General features: G+C 52.9%; 1 protein-coding gene across 2 annotated transcripts in view; it reads left to right on the plus strand.

Moving 5' to 3' along the window:
• Positions 1–14,277, plus strand: part of ADAMTS14 (ADAM metallopeptidase with thrombospondin type 1 motif 14) — a 95,161-nt gene extending 80,884 nt beyond the window's left edge. For both annotated transcript variants that reach the window (XM_019954203.2, XM_019954204.2), the window contains exons 16-22: positions 2,057–2,220; positions 3,662–3,830; positions 4,289–4,421; positions 6,412–6,619; positions 10,179–10,308; positions 10,428–10,538; positions 12,272–14,277. In XM_019954203.2, the coding sequence (XP_019809762.2) occupies positions 2,057–2,220; positions 3,662–3,830; positions 4,289–4,421; positions 6,412–6,619; positions 10,179–10,308; positions 10,428–10,538; positions 12,272–12,741 (1,385 nt within the window). In that variant the 3' untranslated portion in view covers positions 12,742–14,277. The remainder of the gene's footprint in view (positions 1–2,056; positions 2,221–3,661; positions 3,831–4,288; positions 4,422–6,411; positions 6,620–10,178; positions 10,309–10,427; positions 10,539–12,271) is intronic.
• Positions 14,278–19,889: the final 5,612 nt, after the last annotated feature.

Consider the following 19,889-nt stretch of genomic DNA (forward strand, 5'->3'; position numbering starts at 1 on the left):
GAAGCAGAGCTGAGACCTGTCGTTGGCACAGATTGTGTGACTATTATGTGTGTGAGATCCACAGCAACCCTGGCAAAAGTGTGCAGAGTATACATGTGTGAGTGTGTGTGCATGTGCCCGTGTGTGCACATGTGTGCTGACGGGGTGTGTGCTCTCTGGAGAAGCCTGGGACAGGTGGCCGCCTTGGCAGTGAAGGCCAAGGCCCTGTCCAAACACGTCTGGCACTCCTGGAATTTAGGGGCATGGACTCTGAAAGGAAGTGAAGGGAGAGAAGCTGTGCTTATAGCACCCACTGTGTGTGGGGCCGGAAGCTGGCACTCTTCATTTGCTGGAGCCTCATGACAACCTTCTTTTTACCCCATTTTGCAGTTGAGGAAACTGAGGCCCTGAGAGGTTAAGAGAGTTGCTGGAAATATGGAGCAGGTCAGTCGTAGGGCCTGGGCTCAGAGCTGGTAGGACTTGGATGGTGGAGAGTCCAGCCCACCACCCCCTGGAAGGTGGGGTGTACAGCCAGGGACTGGGGGACAGCAGTAGCCGTGAGCTAAGGGGACAGACAAGGGCCCTGCCTAAGGCGATGCTTGGCGCTAGCCCGGAGGGTCTGGCCATTCCGGAGCCGGGCCAGATGAGGTTGTTGTGGGTAGGGGCATCTCTCCTCCCGCTCACCAAAGAGGCTGGTCCTCCTGAGAGCTGGACCAGCGGCCTCTGCATGTCCAGGACACACCCCTACCCATCTCGGAGCCTCTGATTCCCCATCTGGATTAATAATAGCACCAACCTCAGAATGCATGTGAGGATTGCAGTTTGGCAGTGAGCAGAGCGACCAGCCTGTGGTTGGTGCCCTGTATCCCTGGCTCTTATGTTATAATTACCCCAGGTGGGGACACCCCAGGGCTCCAGAGCCGTGTCCTCCCCACCTGGCTGGGGGCTCGGGTCCCAGGGTGCAGCCCTTCTCCGACCCCTGGTGCTTCCAGGGTGAATAAAGCTGTGAATCGGGGCCTTTGCTGGGGTGTCTGCAGCCTACACACCTCCTGCCCGCCAGCCAGCTCCAGTTGTAGGCTGTGAGTTACTCACTGGCTGGGACTGTAAGGGGTAGACGTTTACAGATATTTTTTTTATCCACCCACTCTGTGCTCAGCCCTGTTGTGGGCCAGGGACACCGAGGTAGAGGAGATATCCTGACAGGCTGTGGGAGAGACAGGATGTCTGTAATTGCAACTATAACTCAGACGCCGCTTTGATGCCAGTAGTAGCTCCTACCATTTATTATGTGCCGACTGCATGCCATGCACACAGCCTCGTCCTTTACATATATGAACTTTAATTGTCCCAAGAGCCTCTTGGCAGGGTAGGTGAGCATGGGATACTGTGATTATCCTCAAAGGGCATTCAAAATTTATACATGGTAAAACTGAGGCAGCACAAGGACTCTGAGTAATTTTCCCAGATCAGTCTAACTCCAGAGCCTATACTCTTAGCCTTTATGCTCTGCTATAGAGGTTGTTTGGAGAAGGAAATGGCAACCCACTCCAGTATTCTTGCCTAGAGAATCCGTGGTCAGAGGAGCCTGGTGGGCTGCTGTTCATAGGGTCGCACAGAGTCGGACACGACTGAAGCGACTTAGCATGCATGCATGCATTGGAGAAGGAAATGGCAACCCACTCCAGTGTTCTTGCCTCGAGAATCCCAGGGACAGAGGAGCCTGGTGGGCTGCCGTCTATGGGGTTGCACAGAGTCGGACATGACTGAAGCAACTTAGTGGCGGCAGCAGCATAGAGGTTGTTACTGTGCTGAACCTTAAATGTGGGTGGAGATCTGTCAGGCAGGAAGAAGGGGAGACCAGGTGAGAGGAATGGTGTGCACCAGAGTCCAGAGGCAGGGGTGCTGCCAGGGGGCAGTGGCACGACCCGTCTGACTGGGGAAAGGCTCAGGTGGGGACAGAGTGACAGGTAGGCAAGAGCCCCGAGGGACCCGTGGGGACGGCCTTGAAGCCCCGAGGTGTGGCTCATGCTCCTGTGGAGGGGAATAGAAATCTGTGTGACCCTCTCCCCATGGCCAGCGGTGAAGAACCAGGTCACAGGCAGCTTCATCCTCAACCCCAAGGGCAAGGAAGCCACGAGCCGGACCTTCACCGCAATGGGCCTGGAGTGGGAGTACGTGGTGGAGGATGCCAAGGAGAGCCTCAAGACCAGCGGGCCCCTGCCCGAAGCCGTCACTGTCCTGGTGAGCCCTCGCCCGCGTGGTGGCCCCTGCCCACTCACCTTGCTGCCCCAGCCCAGTCCCCTAACCCCCTGTCTCTGCTGCTGAGCCAACACTCCTGTTCCTGTTCAGGTGTCTTTGGGAGCCTGGACAAGGCCAAGATGCCCTTCGTACTTCCAGGCTGGTAGGATGGGAAGTGAGAAGGGAAAAAGAAACTGTTGTCTCACTGTCCAGTCAGAGACACCCCTTCAGGGAGCCTGTCCTCCATAATGCAAGCTCAGAGATAGGGCCCAGGAGGAGCTGGAGGACCTGGGTTGGTTCCCCCTGTTATTCTGCCATCTTCTGGTGTCCACTTGCATTGTGACTTTGCCAGCAAGTGCGTCCAATGGCCTGTGGCTCATGGGTGCTGTCTGACACTGCCAGCTACTGTCCCAGCTGGGGCCCACCTCTGCCCACACCTCCTCTTCCTAGACCATAAGCCAGAGCTTGTGGATCAGGGATTGTTAACTTAGGAGACCAGGTCAGGAGAGCCTCTGTTGTCACTGACTGGTGACAGGGAGGCCCTGGACATGCTTTGTTTCTGGTGATACTCTCGCTGGTCAGGGAGGTCCTAGAGGACAGGGTCTGAAGCCAGTCGGTGTCAGTATATTAATTCAATCCAACATGTGCTTCCTGTTCACGCTATATTTACTGCCCACTCGTACACCTATGGCCAGTTGATTTCCAACAAGAATACCAAGAATATTCAATGGGGAAAGAAGGATCTCCGCAACTAACAATGCTTGCATAATGGGATATCTACAGGCAGAAGAATGAAGTTGAACCCCTGCCTCACGCCGTCTACCAAAATCAGCTCACAATAGATCAAAGCCCCAAGAACAAGAGCTAAAGCCATAGAACTCTTGGAGAAAATAGAGGGATAAATCATGACCTTGGATTCCTAGATACGAAACCAAAAGCATGAGCAATGAAAGAAAAAAAAAAAGAGAGAAATAAACTGGTCTTCATGGAAATTGAAAGCTTTTGTACATGAAAAGACATTTTCAGGAAAGTGAGAAGATTACCTGAACAGAATGGGGGAAAGTATTTGCAATCATATATCTGATAAGAATCTCTGTCGTAGACCATCTTCTAGAGACAGGCAGTGTGAGTGCTCTCGTGAGCAGGACAGACCAGCAGACATGGTTCCTGCCCTTGTTGGAACTTAGGTGTGTGGGAGGGAGAATCACTGATGGGCACACAGGCTGTTCAGGCCAGGCACGCAGTAGGTGCTTGGCCTGAGTTTTCCTGTGGCTATGGGTCTGAAAGTCCTCCCCAGGCCATACTCGGTGCTACCCGCTCCTGGCTTCCACTGGTTCTGCTTCTGACCCCACATCCTCCCTGGTGACTCCTCCTCTCTGGTCTCCCTATGCTGACCTTGCTCCCCGCCCTCCAGTCCTGTGCCACCTCCTCCGTCTCCCCTCAGGTACTCCCCCCAGCTGAAAGTGGCCCCCGCAGCAGTCTGGCCTACAAGTACATCATCCACGAGGACCTGCTGCCCCTTATCGGGAGCAACAATGTGCTCCTGGAGGAGACAGACACCTACGAGTGGGCACTCAAGAGCTGGGCGCCCTGCACCAAGGCCTGTGGAGGAGGTACCAGCCTGCCTGACTGCAGCCCCCTTGTGGGGCAGCCCAGGGCCTCTCGGGAGAGGAGCAGGAGGGGTCAGGGGGCTGAAATTGTCTCCACTTACTGTGGCCCCAGCTCATGCCTCAGTTTCTCCATCAAGGTCGCTGGGGTGTGACAGCCTGCCTGGGCAGGGCCTTGGGGCTGGGCTGGGGGTGCTAGAGACAAGCCTGGGTCAGGGTCTCTGCCCTGCAAGGGCTCCCCCTCTGTGCGGAGAGGCTGTGGTGCAGAGCCACATCCCCACCTGCACTATGGCAGGGACACCTGAGATGGGCTGGTGGCTTCCTTAGAAAGTGACTTTGGGAGGAGATGTTGCACAGGCCCAGAGGGAGGTGGGACTCAGAGCTCACAGTCCCTGAGGCTCTGGGCCAGGATAGTGGGGGGCCTGGCAGAACTGAGCCCCCACAGCAGGCTGCCCTCCTTCCAGGGATCCAGTTCACCAAATACGGCTGCCGGCGCCGACGAGATCACCACATGGTCCAGCGGCACCTGTGCGACCACAGGAAGAGGCCCAAGCCCATCCGCCGGCGCTGCAACCAGCACGCATGCGCCCAGCCAGGGTGAGTGCTTCCGGGGGAGGGACGAGGTGGCTGAACACAGACGTCCCGCAGCCCTGACCTCAGGATGAGGGGTGCTCCTCCAGCACTGGAGCGTGGGGGCACACAGACCCTGCAGCCGGGACTCTGAGCAGAGAGTACCCACACACCAGACTCTGCCCATGGCCAGCACTGCCCTCCTTGCCTATCCATCCCCTCTGAGGTTTCTAGATTAGCTTTCACTCCCAGAAAGAGGAAGATGCCGCCTTTGTTCTGTCCCTCCCAGCATCCTTTTACAGGTGGGGAGGCTGAGGCCCGATCTGTGGACCCAGCTTTCTCTCCATGATCCAGGGGGTCCATGGAGGTGAAGAGGAGCTCAGTGCTTCCAGGGCCGAGGCTGGGGCATGTCCACCAGTTCCTCTGGCCAGTCATCTGGGGCCCAGGCACACGGCCTGGCCTGCCAGCTCCCAGCCACGGTCTAGCCCCTGATTGGGATTCCCTGGCTCTTCTGAGCACAGGGTCATGTTCTTGGGGGTATTTGGAGAAAAGAGAGGCTTTTTTTCTCTTCTCTTGGGGCTTAGGGGAGAAAAGAGCCGTGATTGGTGTAGGATCGAGATCTGGCCTCTGAGCCTGTTGCCCAGCACCCCCTCAGCCCCTAGCAGGCTTCTCTAGTGGCCCTCAGGCAGGGCCGAGGGTAGTGGGCTGGCAGGAAACCACAGAGAACCAAGTCCGCCCACCTGCCTCCCTGGAGTCCTCTCAGGGTTAGGGAGGGGATTCCGATTCATCCTTGCTGACCCATAGCAGCTCTGCTCCTGTAGGGCGGAGGGGCCTGGGGCCAGGGTGGGAGCTGGTGGCCGGTGCTCGAGCCTGCCATGGCCTCCCTGTGTCCAGCTCCAGGCCACGGTCCCCAGCCCCCTAGCCCTCCATGCTTTTCTTTGATGCGTTACTTTTTATTCCGGCCACTTTCCACACAGACACTGGTGGTCACAGAGCATGTGCGGCTAATGCCTTCATGACCCTCAGCAGGTCATCCACCAGAAACATGGCTTGTTTCTTCATGTGTTAAATGCCAGGTGAAGTTTGAGGGCTTTTTGTTTTGTTTTCTAAAGGAAGGGGTTGGCTGAAACCCTTGGTTTACTGAACGGTGTCTCAGGAAACAGAGGAGTGGCATTTGGGGGCTGCCCTCCCTCCATCCTGCCACAGGGATCTTGCATTTTCTCTTTCTAGACAAGAGCGGTTTTGCTTTGGTCTAACTCTTCCAGAGGGCATCTGCTTAAGATGCCACTGGGAAGTTGCTCTGTGGCTAAAGCTAAAAGATGCTTGGAGACCACCAGCTTGGCTGATGAGCCAAAGCTCTGCAGGCACTGGCGGTGATGGTGACAGAGCCTACGTTTATGACACACCTGCTGTGTGCCAAGCACTCCGCCACATGCTTTACGTATACATGTCCTTTAACTGTCCTGAGACCCCCCTGGAGGCTGGGGTACTTCTGCTTCTGTTGTGGCACACGGACTCTCTAGTTGCAATGTGGGCTCCAGAGCTCATGAGCTCTGTGGTTTGCAGCACACGGGCTTAGTCGCCCTGCAGCATGTGGGATCTTAGTCCCCCAACTAAAGATTGAACCCATGTCCCTGGCATTGGAAGGCAAAGTCTTAACCACTGGGCTACCAGGAAAATTCAGAGTGTTGAAAGAATCCTGATGTAAAGGTGGGCTAACTGTAGCTTAGAGTGGTCAAGAGCTTGCAGGGTGCAAGGACCCGCAGGGTGGCAGGATTTAAATAGGCATTATACCTGTTTTTTTAGACGAGGAAACTGAGGAGGGAATAAGTGACCTCCCTAAGGCCGCACACCCGGTGGCTGCAGAGTCAGGTGGATGGCTTGGCCCCCAAGTATTCTGAAGCCCAGCCCTTCTCTCTGGCTCCTGCCTCCTGTGGTTCGGAGGGTGGGAGCAGCTCTGGGAGAAAGTATGCCACAGTCCTGCCTTCCCTCTACCTTTCTCCCTGTCTGTCTCCAGGTGGGTGACGGAGGAGTGGGGCACCTGCAGCCGCAGCTGTGGGAAGCTCGGGGTGCAGACTCGGGGGGTGCAGTGCCTGCTGCCCCTCACCAACGGTACTCACAAGGCCATGCCGGCCAAGGCCTGCCCCGGGGAGCGGCCTGAGGCCCGTCGGCCCTGCCTGCGCGTGCCCTGTCCACTCCAGTGGCGGACAGGAGCCTGGTCCCAGGTGAGCTGTTCTCAGAGGGTGCGAGGGGCTGGGCTAATAGGCACTTACCCTGGAAGTCCAGAAAGAGGTGGGTCTGGGAGGGGAGCTGCCGAGAGTTCTGGTTGTCCATGCAGGCAGAGTTTCTGGTTGAATTTCTCTCCCTGCATCTGATTTGATTTTTCTCAAAACTGAGTCCATCAGCTCCCATGTATGCTGGAACATGGGTTTGTTCTCGGCCTTTATATTATTCAGTATCTGCTTTGACCTTCACTGAGAGCTAGGAGGCTTGGGCTAATATCCCTGTGTTTTAGATATGCGAATTGAAGCACATTCTTTTTAGTATTTATTTTTATTTGGCTGTGCTGAGTCTCACCAGGATCCTCCATCTTCACTGTGGCCTGTGGGATCTAGTTCCCCGACCAGGGATAGAAGCTGGGCCCCCTGCATTGGGAGAACAGAATCGTAGCCACTGGACCACTAGGGAAGTCCCTGAAGCACATTCTTGCATTCAGGAAGTATTTACTGAGTGCCAGTTACATTGCAGGCGCACTGTGCTAAGAATGCCTAGAACCCATTTCCAACAGACCCGATTCTTGTCCTTGTGGTGCTTACAGTCCAGTGAGGGAGATGGGAGACAAGTACCAGAGACAGAAGCATGCACCAGCTGCAGCTGGACCTGAGCAGAAGTAAACAGGATAACATATCAGGGAGGGCCTCTTTGAGGTGGTGACATTAGAGCTGTGACGTGAGGCATGAGCCACAGGAGGACCCCGAGGCAGGAACGACCTTGTTACATTCCAGAAACAGAAAGGGACTGGAGCTGAATGGGAGGGGCAGGGGTTGTAGGATGGCTTTGGAGAGGTGAGCAGGGGTCAGATGCTGCAGGGCTTTATGAGGAGTTAGTTATTCTGAGAGCAGTGGGAACCTTGAAAGGTTTTAACGTGTATCACAAGCTCTGGTTTCAGGTTTAAAGATCACTCTGGCAGCTCTGTAGCAAGTTCATTGTTGCGAGGTCAGCGAAAGAAAAGGGAGACGATAAGAAGGCTGTGGAATGGTCCAGGGACCACAGGGTCTTGTGTTTTCTTGAAAATTCACTGGGTTTGAGCTTTGAAGACATGACGTAGAGTGAAATGAGCCAGACACAAAATGACGAATACTGTGTGATTACTTAACGTGAGGTACCCATAACAGTGAAATCCATAGAGACAGAAAGTAGAAGGGTGATTGCCAGCGGGCTGGGGGAGAGGGGGTGGGAAGTTAATGTTTAATGGGTGCAGAGTTTCAGCTTGGGAAGAAGAATCAGTTCTGGAGCTGGGTGGTGAGGGTTTCACAATAGTGTAAATACACTCAATGCCCCTGAACCATGCACTTAAAAGTGGTCACAGTGTAAATTGTATGGTCTGTATATTTGACTATAATTTTTGAAACTTCAGCTGATCACAGAGATAAGCACAATAACGCCTATTATAATAGAAAAATATCAGGAAATATTATATATATGTCTATCCATCCATAGGAAATTATACCGAAAAAACCCCCATGGTCTGTTCATGTAATAAAATACTATACAGCAAGAAAAATAAATAAACTTGAACTGTACTTATCAACATAGATAAACCTCAGAAAAATAGGTGAGAAAAAACACTGATGTATGAAGGACAAAAATACTTCCAATGGGGCTACCATTTATGTAGTTTAAAAAGACACAGCACAATATTTGAAAATATGCCAGAATGCTGATTTATTGACTTTGCTAGTGGGCTGTTTGAACAGGCGTTCATGACCAGCTTCCTCATACTTTTCTGTAGGCTTGAAGTAGTGCACGGTACAGAGTATTTGATTTTTATTATTATTAATTTGGGGGGTTGCGCTGGGTCTTTGTTGCTGCATGCAGGCTTTCTCCAGTTGCGGAGAGCCGGGGCTGCGCTCTAGTTGTCGTGCACGAGCTTCTCATTGCGTCGGCTTCTCTTGTTGCAGAGCACAGGCTCCAGGGCACGAGGGCTCAGTGGTTGCAGCTCTCAGGCTCTAGAGCTCAGTCTCAATAGTTGTGGCCCACGGGCTTAGTTGCTCTGAGGCGTGTGAGATCTTCCCGGACTAGGGATCAAACCCATGTCCCTTGCATCAGCAGGTGGATTCTTATCCACTGCCCACCAGAGAAGTCCAAAACAGAGTATCTTAAATAACTAAAAATCCCCACACAACCCATGCAGATTTTATATTCTTCTCCGTAACATATAGCTTTATTGTTTGAATGTAAAACAGACAGATTGCTGGTCCGTAAGGGACCCCTTACAGAAAACAGGCGACAGCTGGTGGAAGATCACTGGCCCTGTAAGACTGGCAGAAACATTCCAGAGCTATTGTGCTCTAACTCTTCATCCTGGAAAGATGAGCTGTCTTGGTCCCGTGGTTCTGTGTGGTGTGTGACCCCTGGGTCTCCCTGGGTCGTCACCTGCCCCCGTATACGAAGTGGACCTTTGCAAGTCCTTCCCATCCCACTAGAAGAGGCTGTGCTCAGTGCTCGCAAAACCCAGTGACCTCAGGAGGCATGGGTTTGATCCCTGGTTGGGGGAGTTCTGCATGCCGTGTGGAGTGGCCAAAAGAAAGCCCCAAACAAACAAGCCCAGTGACTTGGTCACATGGGGCACCCTCCCTTGCTTTTCTTGAAGTGACCCTACCCATCTATTAGAGCATGGGGGGTCCAGGAGATGGTGTGTGTGGCGGTCCTCACCAATGGCCTTTTGCTCCTGGCACCCATGCCAGGACACTTTTGAGCATGTCTCTGCATGCTGACTTTTGGAAAGCAAAGTCATTGAATGTCAGAGCTAGAGGGGTCTGTGGGGACCCCGACACCTAGCTCTCTTGGCTTAGCTGGTGTTACAGTCTGGGTTCCTGCATCCCCTTGACAAGGTATCATCAAGTGCATAGACCTGCCCCAGGTCCCTTGGACTGGTGGATGGCAACAGGGAGTGTGCAGGGTGATACACAAATTATTTGAGGACCCAGGTACAAACTAGACACAGTGGACATAAGCAGTAGTGCTGGAAGGGGGTCCCGCAGGCCCCCTCCAGGCGGTGGGGAGGTTCGGGGGTTCTAAGATGAAGACAGTGGCTCTTTCCCACCTAGTTGAGGAATATTTGGGCTTCCCTGGTGGCTCAGATGGTAAAGAGTCTGCCTGCAATGTGGGAGACCCGGATTCAATCCCTGGGTCAGGAAGATCCCCTGGAGGAGGGCATGGCAACCCACTCCAGTATTCTTGCCTGGAGAATTCCATGGACAGAGGAGCCTGGCGGGCTACAGTCCACAGGGTCACAAAGAGTCAGACACGACTGAGTGGCTAAGCAGCAGCAGCGGAGTATTTGAAGTTGCTGCACTGACCTGGAGAGGCTGTTGAGTGCAGTCCTTGTGCATCCTAGTCAAGGATCAAGTCAAGCAGAGGCTTAGCACCCTCCTCTGTATCCTTTCTGTCCTGCACATTGGCTGGGCTTCGGAGCTCACCGCCTCCTTCCTCTGTCTCTCTGCCCACCCCGGCCTGGCCCGCCCCCACCCTGTCCCCCCTCCCCCCCACCCTCCATGACAGTGCTCTGTCACCTGCGGAGAGGGCATCCAGCAGCGGCAGGTGGTGTGCCGGACCAACGCCAACAGTCTGGGGCAGTGTGAGGGGGCCAAGCCGGACACGGTCCAGGCCTGCAGCCTGCCCGCCTGCGGAGGTGAGCCGGGTAGGATGGGGGTTGGCCAGCTTCTCTGGCCTAGATCTGAGGCCCAGCCTGACTGGCTTCCCAGCCCACTGGTACCCCCAGTACTAGAGCTTCTTTCCCGCCCCTCCCAGGAAATCTCCAGAACTCCACAGTGAAAGCTGATGTCCGGGAACTTGTGACCCCAGAGGGGCAGTGGGTGCCACAGTCTGGGCCTCTGGATCCCATCAACAAGATATCATCCAGTAAGTATATCTCTGGACCGTATCCCTTTCCCAGCCTCCCAGTGTCTGGCATCACGAGCATGGGCCGTGCAGTGGAGCAGACCCAGCTTCCAGTCTGTTCGCGTGACCTTAGCCTCCTGAGGTGACTATCACCACCTCACAGCCTTGGATTCCTCAGCTGTGAGCGGGAGGTGATGCTTGTAATGGTCCATGGTTCCTTATCTGCTGTTCCAGAGTAATTGAAAGCTGCAAATGTCTCCCTGAATCTGGTGCAGACTCATTGGGCAGCAAAATCGGAACTGAACGGACAAGAAATTAGTTATTCTTTTGTTACAGAAACATTGACATATTTGGTTACAAGGTGACCCCTCAGGCCCACCAGGGGTGTTATATAATATGAATACGGTGAAGATTACTTTTCTAACTTCCAAAGTTCTGAATTGTGAATCATATCTGGTTCCAAGGTTTGGGGATGGCAGTGGTAGTTCTGAGCTGTCTTTATACGGCTTTTGAGAGAATTAAATGATAACGTATGCACTCCTGCCTAGCTGCCAGCTAACATCAACAAAAACAGTAGCAGTCATTTCTCTCTGCTTCATGATCCTGAGCCCGTCAGTTCACCCTCTCATCTTTCCATCTATCTGCCCGTCCATCCATCCATCTGCCTATCCATCTATTAATAAATATTAACCAAGAACCTACTAGGCTTTATGTTCTGTGCTCCTTCCTAGGCTTCTTCTCTATTTCCCTTTCTCACTGTCCCAAGGACCAGGGTCTGTCAAGATGAGTAGCAGAAAGATCCCAGACCCTGACTCCTAATGAGACGACCAGTTGGTTGGCTGTGTGACCTCGTGCACATCTGTGAACCTCTCTGAGCGCAGCAACCTGATCTGTAAAACAAAGGGGTCTGATTAAATGTCTTCAGGTTATCTCCTGGCTCAAGTCTTGCTGCTGCTCTGCTCCTATGCTGAGGCTCAAACGGTGAAAGCAAGCAGTGCAAGCGTCTGGTTTCCTTTCCTTTCACTCTGGGGAGCGAAGGGGAGCTCTCACTCTGGTCCTAGAATTCTGGCGCCATCTAGAGGCCACTTGTTTTCCATTTTCCCTAACATTTCTCGTTCCCCTTAGCCTGCACCCTACCTTTTCTCTCCTCGCTTTTTCTCCTTCCCCCTCCCCCTTCTTCCTTGTCCCCTCCCTCTCCCCTTCCTTCTCCTCCTTTTCTCTTTCCCTGGCAAAAATTAGTAGAAAGCTAAGCTCCTGACCTCACATTGTCTGGAAAGACCTACCTGAAGTTATCACAAAAATGCAAAAACTGTTTTTTGATGACATTTAAGCCAAAGCAAACAAAACTAATATGGTGAGCACCCCTCTATGCCAGAAACTTTTTAAATGCTATTTTCAATAATATTATTATTATTTAAATGTCAGCATTATCTCCGTTTTTACAGAAGAAACTGAGGGTTGAAGAGTTTAAGGCCTCGCAGCTTTTAAGTGGTACAGCCTTGAATGGAACCTAGATTTGCTTGATGCCACAGTTAGTGGTAAGGGGGCTTAGCGTTTCACATGCGTGCTGACTGGTGGCAGGACGTTTAGGCTGCTTGTCACACTGCGTTACCAGCTGCCTGGTCCTGGCCGGAGTGGACCAGATTCCTCAGGGTTGACTGGGAGGTGGTGAGGGTGGGAGATGAAGGACTGAGTAGGCGGTGGGACCTGGTGGATGGGCACCTCCAGCATCAGTCTTTGTGCTGTGTGTGCAGCGGAGCTCTGCGTGCGGGACAGGTCCATCTTCTGCCAGACGGAAGAGCTCGATCGCTACTGCTCCATCCCCGGCTTCCACCGGCTGTGCTGCGAGTCCTGCACCAAGAAGACCTTGAGCCTAGACCCTGGCCTGGCCTCACCACCACCCTTCTCCACTCCTGGGAGCCCCTTCTCAGCACCCGTGGCCCCTCCAGATGCTGTGGAGCCCTCTGCGGGGCCAACGGGATCAGACCAGCGTCAGCGAGACCAACCCACACCGCTCCCAGGACCTCTGGGCACGAGCGCCCCCGTGACCCAAAGCTACTTTGCTCCCCAGAAACCAACCCCTACAGCATTCCGGGGCACTTCCCCGAGTGCCCCCTGGGGCTGGACCGGGGCCCCTACCCCAGCCTCTGAAAACAAAGGGCTGCTCAGGGAAGACCCGAAGCATTCAGGCACCAGCCTTCCCTCCACAGCCCCGGTGACATGAACCCGCCTCGCCCTTCCTGCCAGTCAAGTTTACAATCTCTGTGCTGCCCCGAGACCCCCGGCTCAGAGGACACACAGCAGGGCGGGGGCCTGCACGGACTGTCTTTTAAATTATTTGCCTTCATGTCGTTCTAGTTTGGGGCTGTGACACTTTTCACCCTGTGAAATGGGTGTATGAGGAAGAAAAAGATCAGGGAAAGTCCTAACCGGAGATACCTCAGCAAGCAGCCCAGGTGACCGAACCGAACCTCTCAGGGGCTCCTGTCTGTCTCTCCTGCAGGGACTGAGGGCCTGCTACCACCCCTCCCTCACCACCTGCCACCGAGCCCCACACTGGATCCATTTGCCAGGACTCGTGAGCACCCCGGTGGAGGCCCTGTCTACTGGGCCCCTCTGCCCAGAGAGGCAAAGCAGGATGGGGAAGGTGGAGGGAATACTCGCAGGTGGTCTGAGAGGAAGTGGGCTGGGGGAATTCAGCTACATGCCTAGGGTGGGTGGGAGGCAAGTTCATCTCGGACTCAGCTCTTTGTAGCAAGAGCTGCAGACAGCTCCTCCAGCCAAGGCCAAGAAGCAGAGTCCAGATGGAGTGTGCTGGCAGGACGGCAGTGTCGGTGGCCACCTCTGCACCTGCAGATGGCACATCCTGTGACTTCCAGTGCCTCCAGGTTACAGATGGGCCTCCTAACCTCACCCCAGCCCCAACCCCCCGAGAAGGGAGCTCTGGACAGCCTGGAGTATGTGTCCTCACCATCCAGGGGATTCCTAACTGGTGCTAGACCCCTGGCTGGACCAGGAATGGCAACTGTGGTCATCGCTTTGGTGCATGAAGGGAGCACAGCTGGAAGGTGACTTGGTGGAGCATGAGGAGTCGTGAGTTCTCAGACTGAGCCCCATCCGCTGTTGCCCTCTATCAAAGACCACTCCTGCTAGAGTCAGGGGTCTTCTCTCACCTGGCTTAAGCTGGGCCAGAGGTGTATTTGTGGTGCTGGGTAGGGGTAGGAGGGTGACCAGACTCCAAGGCTGAGGACCAGAGTCCACCCATAGCCAGACTCTGGGGTTGACAAGGGCCAAGTGCCCCAGGGCAGGACGTGAGCCTCTGCCCCATGGAGACACTGGCCCACCATGCTGTAGGGCCTCAGCTGCCCCCCGCCATGTTACCTCCAACGGCAGGTAACTTCCCTGGACCCTCTGGCTCTCTGGAAGCCACCCAGTTCCCAGGACCTCTCCAGGGGTTCTCACTCTGAGGCATGCAGAGGGTCTCCCAGACCCCTCAGCAGGCCGTAAGGTGCTGGCCAGTTCTTCTGTTCCCAGGGCAAAGGGGCCATTCTGAGCCAGGCTAGAGGAATAGGGACAGTGGGCCCCGGCCTGAAACCCCCTGGAGAATGGAAGCCCTAGAGGGGCTCCCCAGGGGCCCTCTCCACCTGCTGCCTACCCCCTCCCAGGGCAGCTGGGACACACACAGAACCATTCCTGTGCGACCCAGCCCACCTGTATCAAGTGCCTTTGCGGTCGAGATCTTTAAATTTTTATGTATTTATTAACACTGTCCTTGGTGTTTGTTTTGGACCCGAGAAAGTTGTGGTGTGTTTTTCTTTTTCTCTCCATTTTAGCAAAAAAGGGACAGCAAAGCCAGAGCTCTACTGCCCTTGGCTGGTAAGATGATTGGGGTTGCGGGTGGACAGGGAGGGGTCAGAGCCACAGGAAGACTTGGCCCCCAGCCTCCTCACCTTGGTCACACTTGTTCTGGGGTTCCTCTGAACATCACCTTGGTGGAGAGGCAAGAGCAGGGCTGGGGGCCTGGGGGTCCCACTTAGGCTGTTCCACCAAGTAGCTGTGTGGTCTCATGCAAGTCACTGTTCAGAATTTGGTCCAAAGGGTGGGAGCACCTGGGAGGAATTTGGGGGTCTGCATATGGAGGACGTGCTCGTGAGCAGAGCTGTTCAAACACACAGGGGTGGCTTCTTTGCAAGGTGGTGAGCACTCTTTCCCTGGAAAAGTCCATGCAGGACGGGGATGTCGGACAGGAGGTGGAAGGAACATGATGGGTCTTATTGGGCGGGGAGGGCTGATGTGGAAATTGCTGTATAATTTAAAACTATGGTTCCACGCCTTACTCCTTGCCCATGACAGACATCACTAATCCATTACCACACCCTTTCAATGAGTGTTCCACAGGCCCCTCCCTGACAGCTGTGAGGCCCAGGGCAAGGGCACAGAGGCCCCCTCCAAGGATCTCACATACCCACGTGTGTCTAGCTTTCAAGTCCAAGCTCCATTTATATCCCTGTGCAAACAGCTTCCCCTTGGAAACTAGCCCTTCTAAACACGTCTGTCACTTGGACCTAGGGGTGCATATACGTGGTGACCCAGACACACGTAGGGGGCTACCTTGGGAGATGCTACCACAGGCCCTAGAACTGCACTCAGGACTGCTGGGGTAAGGAATACTGGAGGCCAGTGTGCTCCGAGTGTAGCCTGCAGGAGGGGACTCATGGACCTTGGGGGAGGGTACCTGACCTTGGTGCAAGCCACCTCGCCAGGGTGGGTAGTATGGGTGGAGGGGGGCCCTCTAAGATCTCCAACACCCCAGCTCTAACAGCGGTACCGGCACATTTCGTGGGGCAGGGATAGCACATGGAAACATGCCAATGCTGCCTGTCTTGTGCCCATGGCAGATATTGCCAATCCATCACTGCAGTCTTCCCCACTGAGCCCAGACTCCCCCGGAGGCCTTCACAAAGCGCTCCAGATACTGACCTCTGATCAGTTTCCACGGCCAGGACAAGAAACAGCGATGTTAGACTGGGTCAGTGAATTTAAACTTTTACACCATTGGGAACCTTTGTTCGGGCTCAGCATCTCAAAGCAGGACTGCAGTGGCCCAAGTGGAGGAAGAGGGACCAAGAAACCAGCCCTGAGGACCCTCCTCTGACCTCAAGGACCCCACAGAGTCCTGTGTGTGGATGAGACAGCTCTAGGGAGCCTGTGGGCTCTAAGGTTCTGTGTGACCCTCAGCCCTTCTGCTCATCTGAAAAAATGTCAGTGGAAGCATTTGCCTTGCCCACCTGTGAAAACAATGTGACCAGAAAATGCAAGAGAGGGTGGATGAGGGATATCCTGGGGGGTGACGTTGGTCCCTGGGTTATTCCTGGAATGGGGCTTGAGGGATCCAGTCAGCATGGAGGATGGATGAGCTGTCGCTGTGCCATAGGAGTAGACCAGAGTCAGGGCTTGGGCTCCTTGAAGTCCCCAGCCTCCACCTGTGGAATCTTGCCGCTTTCCCAGTCTCCCTGAAGCCCTTTCATCCCTGTGGGGACTGTTGCTGTTGGAAACCCAGGCCATGGTCCTGACCAAAAGTTACCCGCACCCTGCTTAGGATGTAGAAAGCTACAGGAGGACATCAGTTCTACCCTTACAATAAGAAGCCAATAAGCTGCAGTGTCATGCCTCTTTTAGCCTGTTATGGGGCTGAGTTTTCAAGGTAAGCAGGTGGGTTACATTTCAGAGGGTGACAAGTCCCTCGGGGGAGAGAGAAGCTCCACATGCTCATCTACCTCTGGCAGAGCATAGAAGGAAGTGGTCAACAGAGAAGCAGGTAAGAAAATGCAACTGAAATGTTAACACACTTTTAAAGGTTAGGGTGACAGTTTGGAATCGTTGGGAGCTCCATTCACAGGGGGGGCCTGCGCCTACTCATCCAGTCTTGTCCATGGTCCTCAGCTGGATGCACACGAGGAAGATCTGGGGCAGGACAGGTGAGCCTTGAGAGCACCCTCTGGGGCTCTGACCAAGTCTGAGAGTGCAGATTAAGAAAGCGATTCCGATTCACAGTGCATCAGGATGCAGGCTACCTGTACACGGAAAATTAGAAAGCCTCACTCAGAGAAGTGTAAGAATAGCTAAAGGAAGTCTCAGTATGGTCAAGTTCTCAAAAAGACTTGTAATGCTATTCCGCTCAGAATTCCAGCAGGCTGGGTGTTCTTTGGAAATTGCAAACTGATCGTAACATTTTTATGGAAATAAAGAGGACCTAGGATATCCAAAACAATTCTGAAAAAGAACAAAGTGGGAGAATTTATACTACCTGATTTCTAGACTGACTGTGAAGCTACATTAACTAAGATGGTTTGGCGTTGGTGTAATAGATACGCAAAACAATGGAACAGAAAATCCGGAAATAGACCCACACAACCGTAAGTTCTTAACAAGATGCCAAAGTCAGGATATGATAGTCTTTCCAGTAAATGATGTTAGAAAAATGGAAGCTCTGCATAGAAAGAAAGAAACCTCAACTTTCACCTCATATCATATGTGAAAATTGACTCGGTCAAAATGGGTGATCCACTTAAAGGTAAGAGCTAAAACCAAAAACTTACAGAGGAAAAACATTTGTAAACAATCTTTGTGACCTTGGGTTAGACCAAGATGGCACTAAATGCACAAACCATAAAAGAAAAGGTTGACAAATTGAACTTGATTGAAACTAAAACTTCTTTTCGAAAGACAGTGGTAAGAAAATGAAGAGGCAAAAAAATAAGCAAGAAACAAAAAGCAAGCAAACAAACAAAAAACTGAAAAACAACAATGGGAGAAAACCAACCAACAGCACAAGCTGGGAGAAGGTATTTCACATAATATATCTGATACTGGACTTGTATCCAGAATGTATAAAGAGTTCTTAAACAATGCCCCCCCTCAAAATGGGCAAAAGATTTGGACACTTTACTGAAAATGTACAATGACAAATAGGTACAGGAAAAGATACGCAACATCACTGATTGTTAGGGAAAGGGGAATTTAAATGGCAAAGAGTGTCTATTTCATAACCATTAGAACAGCTAAGCGCTTCCCTGGTAGCTCAGATGGTAAAGAATCTGCCTGCAGTGTGGGAGACCTGGGTTCGATCCTTGGGTTGGGAACATCCCTGGAGGAGGGCATGGCTACCCATTCCAGTATTCTTGCCTGGAGAATCCCCATGGACAAAGGAACCTGGCAGGCTATGGTCCATGGGGTCGCAAAGAGTCGGACACAACTGAGCAACTAAGCATAGCACAGAACAGCTAAAATTAACAAGATTGGCCACATCAAGTGTTGGGAGGATGTTGGGCATCTGGAACTCTCATTCTTTTAGGTAGGAATGCAAAGGGTGCATCCACTTAGGAGAACATTCAGATGCTTCTTATAAAGTTGAACATACAATTACCTCCGACTCAGTGATGACTGCCTTATGTATTCACATGAGGGAAATTAAAACATTTGTCCACAAAACAATTTGTATGCAAATGTCCCTTAGCAACTTAATTCAAAATAGACCTCGACTGGAAACAACCCAAATATTCACCAAATAGTGGATGGATAGATAAACTGTGACGTATCCATACCAGGGAATACTACTCAAGAACAAAAAGGCGTGAACCGCTCATATGGACGTGCACACATCGATGTGCACAGATCTGCAGAGTGTTCTGCTGAGAGAAGAAGACAGGCCCCAGAGACTACACACCAGGTGAGTCCCTTCATAGGAGATTTTGGAAAAGATAAAACAGACCACTGGTTGCCAGCGCTGGGAGTGGGAGGGAGGATTGTGAGTGGGCATGGGAGGACTTTGTGGAGGACTAGACATGCAGAGGTGCCTGGATTGCGGTGGTCCCACTCATTTTAAAGTGAACTCTCCTATATGCAAATTATGTATCAGTAGAAAATATTAAATCACATAATGAAGGTAATGGGAGACATCTCACCCAAGATCTCTGCAAATACACTATACTGTTTTCCTGGAGAAAACATCTGCTCCCTTCTCCCATTTGATTTCCAGCATCACCATTTACCACCTGGGTGGAACTGGGAGAGTTGTTTTATCTTTCTGAGCCTTAGACTCTCATCTGTAAAATGGGCATACTTCTTTCTATCAGAATTGCTCATCACTCTTTGAGGTGCTGAGTGCTGGATCTCTGCTTACCTAGGAGGTAGGCTGCTGGAGGAGAGGAACGATTGATTCTTTTCTTATTTGTGTTCTTCTCTCTTCACCCCCTGCCTCCCAACAGGCCTCAATAGAGGCCTCTGGGACTCCTGGCTGCATGATGCTGCAAGAAATTTGTAAGGACAGCCAGAGGCACCCAGGCCAAGCCCTCGGCTCCTAGGCAAAGGACCTGTTCCTGCTTCTAGGACTCTCTGGGAGCAGGTGACCACCCAGGGCTGGCAGCGCCTCATCCCAGAGAAGTGGGAGCAAGAGGGCACCCGCCTGAGCTCAGAGGCCCAGGACAAGGTCAGGCTCCACACCAGCACTTGGCTTCACGTGCAGGCTGCCCAGTCACCACCCACCTTCCAGCCTCAGCTCCCTTATTTGCAAAAAGGGAATATGAAATGACTCACAGGTTAGTTTAGAGCAAAGGAGACAGTGTCTATGAAAGTGTTTAGCAAGTGAGGGATTATGGTTGCTCCTAAAATTCTGGTGATGGATAGCAACATAAAAGAGATCTGCAGGGAGCCAGGAGTTGGGCTGGGGCCTGGTTCAGTTCTGCCTCACAGAGGCCCTCCCTAAAGCCATTTGGTGGCTCTCGTCGCCCTTAGGGAGGAGACCAAAGTCCTTCCTCTGGCTGCTGAGGCCCTGGTGGTCTTCCTCAGGGGATGTTTCTCCACCTCTGCTTTAGAAAACATGGTGCACTTAGGGGTTGATCTCCGTGGTGACTGAATAAGGCCTGTCCTCCCCCTGGGACTTGCTTTTAATAAATGCAGCATTTTCAGGATGAGTAAACAGGGATGCACAGAGGTGGTGGGTTCTCTGCTTCCCTGCAGGGCCCCACAGGGCTCCCGAGCTTCTCCCTAGGAGCCAGGCCCTGGAAACCAAGAGGCAGCTGGAAGCCAGGGGTGAAGGTGGGGAGCCCACTGGGTCTTGCAGCTGGAGATTATGTCTCCTTGGAGGAGATTGTCACTGGCTGGATCAGTGAGAGGAAGCTTAGGCCTTCTGTGCATATAGGATTAGCAGTAGGAGACAGTGTACAGATGTCTGATCCACCTGTGCAAATGGGTAAACTGAGGCCCAGAGAGAGCAAATGGCTATTCCCAAATCACGCCAGTGGTGGCAGGGACCAGGCCAAGAGTCAAGTTTTGCCTATGGTCAAGCAGTATGTTCCTGACAGATCTCAAGTC

This window comes from Bos indicus, chromosome 28, assembly GCF_029378745.1.
Source record: "Bos indicus isolate NIAB-ARS_2022 breed Sahiwal x Tharparkar chromosome 28, NIAB-ARS_B.indTharparkar_mat_pri_1.0, whole genome shotgun sequence".
NCBI classification, from domain to species: domain Eukaryota; kingdom Metazoa; phylum Chordata; class Mammalia; order Artiodactyla; family Bovidae; genus Bos; species Bos indicus.